The sequence below is a fragment of the Mus caroli genome, chromosome 9 (assembly GCF_900094665.2).
Source record: "Mus caroli chromosome 9, CAROLI_EIJ_v1.1, whole genome shotgun sequence".
Classification (NCBI taxonomy): domain Eukaryota; kingdom Metazoa; phylum Chordata; class Mammalia; order Rodentia; family Muridae; genus Mus; species Mus caroli.
Window position 1 is genome coordinate 88,391,950 of NC_034578.1, and position 8,009 is coordinate 88,399,958.

An 8,009-nucleotide genomic window follows, 5' to 3' on the forward strand; every position below is an offset into this window, starting at 1 on the left:
AAGTGCTCCTGGGGCCAGAAGAGGGTATCATATCACTTGGAGCTGGAGGTTTATCCTTTTAACCACCGAGTCATCTCTCCAGCCCCAGCCACCAGAAAAACGTATTTTTATGTAATTTGTATCCCAAATTTAGTTTTAAATTGATTGTATCTAGCTACAGGATCTTAGGCAAGTCTTATTTTCTCTTTAAGCCATCAATTTTTCCCTCTATAAGATGTGGGTTTACTCTTCTGTTGCTGAGGTAATTTACATTAATAAGAAATGGCTGTTAGTGGAAGACTGCAGCATGCCTGCCCTCTGCATGAATTCTGCTTCTAGCATCTGTTTGCAGTCTTCTCTGTCTGACCACCTTGCATTCTGAGTCTTGAAATGATGGACAGTCATATCATGTAACGAACCAGTTGGCCTTGTTGAGGCATCAGGTTCCTTCCTACACCTAGTTGTCAGGGATGCACCCAGAGGACTGAGGATTCAGCCCAAGTTACAGAGACATAAGGATAACTTGGGCTGGATCCTCAGAGTGTTACAAAGCAACGGCAGCCTTGGAGACTCTGGAGAGCCATGCAGGGGTCACCTAGTCTTCCCTGGTGTTGTCAAACAAGATGGGTTCAGTTTCCCAGCAGCCAGTATGCATGAGATGTTTGTAACATGGAAAGCTCATTGGTGACCTAGTACCCCATTTTCAATGAGAACTTCTGACATATTCAAGCTCNTTCCCACCATTCCGAGACCTGGCAGAAAATCAGGTGTTCAACATGAACCACATTGGACAACTTAGGCATAGTGATCAATTCTTCATGAGGGTTGTTCCTCTTGAAAATGTAGTAGACAATACCTGAAATCCAACTTACCACAGAGGACCAGCCCTTTAGGCAGGCCTTTCTGAAGAGGGAAACCTTTGGCTTACCATTCCTATTTGGTTCACATACTATTAATTATTATTATTATTAGTATTAGTATTTTATTTACTTACATCCCAAATGTTGCCCTTTCCTCCAGATCCCCCCAAGAATTCTTTCCCCCATCCTTCCTCCCCTTTGCTTCTGAGATCCCCCCCCTAGGGCAATCCTCCCTTCCTGAGCATCAAGTCTCTACAGGATTAGTCTCATCCTCTCCCACTGAGGTCAGACAAGGCAGACCTCTGCTACATCACATCGCACATACTATTCCAAAGTTTATTTTTGGCCCTGTGAGTCTTTGCCCGATGAGGCTACCTTTAATACTAGAAACAAATGGGCTTTACAGATGAGCTCTGATGATCTCCTCCTTCTGCTGCAAATAACTTGTTTGGTAATATTAGCTAAATCACTTATCCTATTTTACTATTACTCGCCTCATCTGTGAATGACAGGTAGTACAATGTATTTTGTTGAAAATGAACTTTTTATGTTCAGATATGCATGGGATGAGTGTGATCATTTGTCCATGAATCAGCCAAAATACTTATAAATGCAATATATATGTGCATGAAAACATTCTTGTACTCTATTGTATGTACAATTTTATGTTATTTTGCATCAATTGAAAATGAATTTAGGGGCTGGTGAGATGGCTCAGTGGGTAAGAGTACCCGACTGCTCTTCCAAAGGTCCAGAGTTCAAATCCCAGCAACCACATGGTGGCTAACAACCATCTGTAACGAGATCTGGCGCCCTCTTCTGGAGTGTCTGAAGACAGCTACAGTGTACTTACATATAATAAATAAATAAATCTTTAAAAAATAAATAAATAAATAAATAAAGACAGATTTAGTGTGCTGACCTGGGAGTGAAAGAAGGGTGCAATAGCCAGGGAAGGCTTAGAAGAGCCTGGCCATTGAACTAAATAAAACATATTTATAAAAACAAACAAACAATAATTGGCCTGTGTGTGTGTATGTATGTGTGTGTGTGAATGTATGTGTGTGTGACTGTATGTATGTATGTATGTGTGTGAATGTATGTGTGTGTGAAAAAAAAAAGAAAATGAATTTAAAAAGTTTAGTAATCCATGGAGTACTCCATACCATGAATAATCTCATGGTGTAGTTAATGGTTGAGGACATCTCGACTCTTTAGATACAATCTGATTGGAGAAAATTTGATCCAAAATTTAAATTGTCCTAGTGAATTTGTAGTTACACTTGCTTACAAAGTAAATCTTTTAAAGCAAAGACTAGATGCCATCACTACTGCCTATAGCCTGCTGGCTGGGAGCTTCTTTCTTCAGGTTCTCCTGTCTTTGCTTTGTGTCTCTGCANTGGAGCATGCTGGGATTACANACCCATGTTGCTGATGCGCCTAGCATCCCCTGTGTTCTGGAAATCNAGCTCAGATGGTCAGCCTTGCCTATTTCTCCACCCCTGGGAAATTTTCTTCTCTAAAAATAATACTTTAAAGAAATCTTTCTTTAACATACTTTTACTCAGTGTCTTAGTCACTGTTCTGTTGCTGTCAAGAAACATAAGGATTTAATTTTGGGCTTATATCTTGGTCTGTAAACATCATGGAGTCAGCAGAAAGGCATGGTGCTGGAGCAGTTGTTGAGAGCTTTACAACCTAATCTTCAGGCAGTGGCAAAGGGGGCTGTAGGGGACTGGGGAGAGACAGAGAGCCACAGAGAGAGACAGAGGCAGATAGTGGGCCTGGAGTAGGCTTTAGAAACTTCAAAGCCCACCCCAGTAACATCTCCTCACACAAGGTACAACTCCTAATCCATTTAAACAGTCCATAGGTACAACTCCTAATCCATTTAAACAGTCCATGCCCTAATGACTAAGCATTCAAATACATGATCCTATGGTGGCCATTCCTATTCAAATAACCATACTCAGATCTTCATAACATACATTAATTGATGGCTTTATTTAATTTGGAACGTTTATTCAACCAAAAATTTTGTATGGTGATACTTCGTTTGTAACAGAAATCTAAAAATGCATTATTTATCTTCATGGGAATGTTTTTCCTTTTGGTTTGAATAATGAATGTTTAGCTTACCTGCGTTATTTATACTTATTTTCTATAGTAAAATATTTTCAGAATTTGATAAGAAGAATTACCCTAGTTTGTTAACTGATTTCTATGATCCAGTAATTCTATGACTAAAGGTTATTTATGACTAAGGGGCCATGCAGGACCTTCTTAGCCTCTTGTTTCCCTAGGCCATGGAGAATTAAGTGGGATAGCTTGGTGCTTACAGTGTTGAGTTATTAGCTCAGCTGCCTTACTCCCTGACTCCTAATTCTGGGAACAGGAATGCCCCACTCCTTGGTGCGTGCTGGGGAGGATGCAACTTTTATGAATTTTCCAGCATGCTTNTGTCTGATAAATATTGTCCCATCTGTCTACATCAGCTTTTATGGGTATTTGTAAACAGATCCTGAGTCCACCTGCCTCTGGTAAGAAGAGAACCTATATTAAACTCTAGAGCCATTGTAAAAGGGAACTAAAACCTATGTATTTACTGATAGTGTTATTAGCATCTCTGACTTTTGATCCAATTTCTGTTTACAAAACTAAGAATAAATAAAGAATATAAATGCAATGTCTTTTAAGACTTTTAGTATAAGACCTTTTGTGTAAGTGGAAAATTGGACTTTTAAATAGTCTGTTTTCAATTTGTTCAGCTTATTTTAGAGACTAAGAATTTTTTAGTCTTGTAGTCAGGTCCTCCTTTGTGAGTGTCGATGTGGAGTGAGTAGAACTTTCTGAGGAAATAACATGATTATATGCCTCAAATCTGGGAAGGTTTGTAGGGAACAGTGCAGATGGCTGATGGAGTGATGTCTACAGAAGTCATAACTCATAGAGATATAGTAGGCATTTTGTGAAAGCTCATCTCCTATATTTGAAGTACTCGATTCAGGACCTGTTTTCCTTGAGCCACTAATAAACTTTCTTCTACCAGTAAAATAATTTCTTACTACATGAGTTAGTCATTGCCGTGTAATACAGCCCATTTTACATGCCTGTTTTTCAGTAGCTCTTTGTGTAACTAATCAAAAGCATTCCCATGTGATAATGAAGTGTTTAATCACCATAATGTTATGGAGAAACAGCATTTAATGTTTGGCTAAACCTTCTTTCTTTATCTTTTCAGATAAATTATTAGTCATAACTGTCGCAACAAAAGAAAATGATGGATTCTACAGATTTATGAATTCAGCCAAGTACTTCAATTACACTGTGAAGGTATGATATATCTTTCAATCTTTGGACTTGTTGGAATATGTGCCTAAAATATATTAACTAGTNGTTTATTTAAACATGTTCTATAAGCAACAGAAATATGTATATATGTAACTTTCCTGACTTCCTTTGGAGGGTCCTGTCCACATACATTGTAATCAAGGTTTGACAGTAAATATTTTCACTGACTAAAGGGGTGGCCTGCTGTGGGGTCAGTTGAAAACATGATGGGACGGGGCTTTGGGGGTACACTATTGACAGTGNTTTTCCTGTTTTGTTTGGTTTGGGTTCATTGGTTGGAACATTGGTAAGTNTTTTAGATGTTTTGTCTCCAGGGCACGGTTCATGGATATGATCAGAGGTGACTTGGAGCCCCTGATAGAGTCTTAAACTGGCTTCTGTGAGATCTGCTCCTTGGATCTGAATTTTTTTTTGATAAAAAGCATATGCCAGGCATATCTTTTCTAGAAAAAAGGAGCATAGGTAAGTATCTGAGAGACTGAAAAAAATTTAAAAACAAAAAGACGGAAAACATTGCTCCTACCTTGGGAAAAACTGGGCTGTTTTAGCCTATGATGTAGAGGACAGTGCCATCCATTACGTAGTCTCTAGATGACAAGGTGTGGATTTTCATGCAGAGTATTAATGTTGCTGAACTTTGTTGGAAAGAGATCTAGTGATAACATGTATGTGCTTAAAGAGGTTAAATAAGTGAGAAAGTAAATGAGAAATATNATTAGCTTGCCTTGATGGAAAACAGTATATACATGCAAACAAATAAGGTAAGATCTGCCTGGAGTTCAGAGAAAGAGCCAATATGGAGGGTTCAGTGTGAAGAGAGAATAGACAGTCTCTCATGTTCAAGTATTAGGAAAATTGTATGTGGTATGGAGTTGATCAGTTGTGTGACCAAAGTGAGATAAACATGTTTATGAGCAAAATTTATTTTACTTTTGAGGAAAACTTGTCCCAGAGTACATAGCTCTAACCTGTCATATCTGAGAGTCCAGTCCCATTTGAATAGTAGAGATTTGGGCCCTGTCTTCATCCTCCTGTTCTGTAGTCCAGAAGTTTCTAAAACATATACTTTATACCAGGGAGATCTTCATTACTTGAAGGAGTTAGACAGGAAAATTCTCCCACACATGTCAGATAAGTGAGTCACAGAGTGGACCTAGGAGTCTTGCTTTCACCATTTGTACATGTGACTGGTGTGCCTCAAAGCCTGCTTCCTCCCTGTGCTTGGCTGGGATGGGCCTCAGATGTTGTTGGCTCAGTGAGCTCAGTATTGGAGACTCCACAGGATCGTGGGAGGAATCTCAGCTGGAGCACTGATCATTCAGCAGATTGAATCCATTTCCACACTAACTTCAGTTTGTTTGGATGTCTTTACCCCAGACATCCCTGTAAGCAGTAAAATGTCTGAGGTTGGGTTCACTGAGTTTATTTTCATTGCATTTCATTTAAATTCCATTCCTCTTTCGTTCTCCCGATCTACTTGTATGTTAGGAGGTGGGGCATGTGTTGGTTACATCTTTTTCTCTCCATCAAAGCCAGGGTGTCAGTTACCACTTACAGTTCAGGGTGAAGTGGCAGAGGCTGAGGCAGATGCTGGAATGTCAGGGCCTGCTTAGCCTAGACTAGCTATACTTCATCCCTTGCCTTGGGTAATTCTTATTAAACTTTGAGGCTAATACAAATGTAAGATTTGCCAAAGAAATGAGGGTTCTTTACACTGGATGCTTTCAGTGTGTCCTTAGTTGACAGGCCAGTCTAGGAGCCTTTGAGCATAGGAATTTCCTTGTAGATTTCCTATCACATTAGACAGGTGAACTACAANGGTTTCTTCATTTTCATTTAAGTCTGAAAANCAAGNANGAGATGAGAAATACTTTCTGAGTCCACTTCTATAGGTTAAAATCAACTTTTGAAATATTTGGAATGGTGTTTTAGTGGTAGATCTCACTGTAGAATTATGACCCTCCCGTGGGTTAATTTCCATTCCTTCCTAGCATTGTGATTTAATTATAAATAAGTAGTGGCTTTCAAGGACTGGGGCACATCTTCTGTTGACATTTCTATGCTGCTATCGCCATTGGCATTTTCCTCAGGATGAGTTCTTGATTTCATTTCTAGGTTCTTGGTCAAGGTCANGAGTGGAGAGGTGGTGATGGAATGAACAGTATCGGAGGGGGCCAGAAGGTGAGATTACTGAAAGAAGCTATGGAGCACTACNCCCGTCAGGACGATCTGGTCATCTTGTTTACCGAGTGGTAAGGAAAATGTCCTGTAGGCTTTCCAGTCTGTATTATATTACCTTTAAAGACTGAATTTTATAATTGAAGCTAAAATGTTGAAATATTTTACTAACAATGACTCATTGTATAAAGTGCATTTTCCTCACATATAACTGAAGTTTTCCCAGTGAGCAGCTCCTGCTTCTGAGCCCCAACTTAAAAGCAAGATTGTTTTATACTAAATTTTTTCATTAGCAGGAATTTTTCTTCTATGTAAAGTAAACTTTCTATGCATGAAAAGTCACAATCTGCACCGATCTTGTAATATTAAAGATGATGAGTTATAAGAACTAATGAGAAAACATGGAATAGTCTAACATTTTTGGGAAATTCATTTTAATCTTGGGTTAAAAGCACAGTAGAGGTCATGCTTGAGTGTGCAATTGAGGGAGACAACAAAATGAGCTCTGTTCAAACATCAAAAATGCCTTATAAAGTTGCAAATATAAGGCAGACATACGAGNCCCCGCGCTGTCGAGAACAAAGAGCCTTTTGGTTCATAAATTTCTTTGCGTTTATTTACTCTTGTGCTTGGCTGAAATCCAAAGGGATANATACCCAAAGCATATATTCTACCATAGCGCCATCTCCCTAGCCCACAGATACCATTTTGCATACTGCCTTATTCTCTTGAAATATTTAACATCTCAAAGCTTACATATTTTAAAAACACCATGTTGCACCATATACTGCCTTGTATCTTTTTCATTTTTATAATGCTGTTACTGATCTTTCAATTTTAAATCTTGTTGACTTTCTCTCATTGGTGTAGTGAAGTCATCTTAAATCCTTTTCTTTTTAATTTCTAANTGCAAAACCACACTATTTGCAGATGAAACTAGAGATGATCATTCTTANGCAGGAGTATATGTTAGGATGGCCTGAACTCTGACGTAAAATCAGAAACAGTGATGCCTCAGCCCTGCCAACACTCAGCACTTTAGTGCTTNCAGGTTTCTGAGATCCTCCAAGCACCAGCTCTATTTTCTTGTATGCACCTTTTCTTGCAAGGTGAACTGTGATATGGCAGGTAGGGTATAGCTTATGCACTGTGAAGTTTTGTACATTGTCTAATATATCCATACCATATATAATGTACATCATATAACATCTACATTAAATGCTAAGTATGATTTCAAATATTCACATCCCTGAGTTTGAACCTGGCATGAGCAAATTTGGATTTTGATTGTGAGGCAGATAGTCTGTGAACAAGCATCTGTGAAGAACCTAGTAATGACCTCTGTGTTCCCNAGCCTTTGAGTCTGGGGACCCTGCTTTGCTCTGAGCTTCCCTTCCCAGCCTCTGTTCTCCCCTACTCATACTATTCATCCTGGGGAGTTGGCAGTTTGAGGATCCTAGTTGTTTCTGACAGACAGAAGAGGGCATTATAAGACACCCATACCCCGAGACAAGTCAGCCTGATTCATTTGGATTGTATTTAAGACTCAGCTTGCAGAGAGAATAGGGTTTGAAAAAGGTCCAATGGCTCTAGGTATTGTCAGGGTCAGCTATGTGTCAGTGGATCAGATAGATTTTTTTT

The 8,009-nt window shown here is 39.0% G+C and overlaps 1 protein-coding gene across 1 annotated transcript in view; it reads left to right on the forward strand.

Moving 5' to 3' along the window:
• Plod2 (procollagen-lysine,2-oxoglutarate 5-dioxygenase 2) overlaps positions 1-8,009 on the forward strand; it is a 67,642-nt gene that overhangs the window by 25,991 nt on the left and 33,642 nt on the right. The window contains exons 2-3 of the mRNA XM_029481979.1: positions 4,081-4,172; positions 6,306-6,442. Of these exons, the coding sequence (XP_029337839.1) occupies positions 4,081-4,172; positions 6,306-6,442 (229 nt within the window). The remainder of the gene's footprint in view (positions 1-4,080; positions 4,173-6,305; positions 6,443-8,009) is intronic.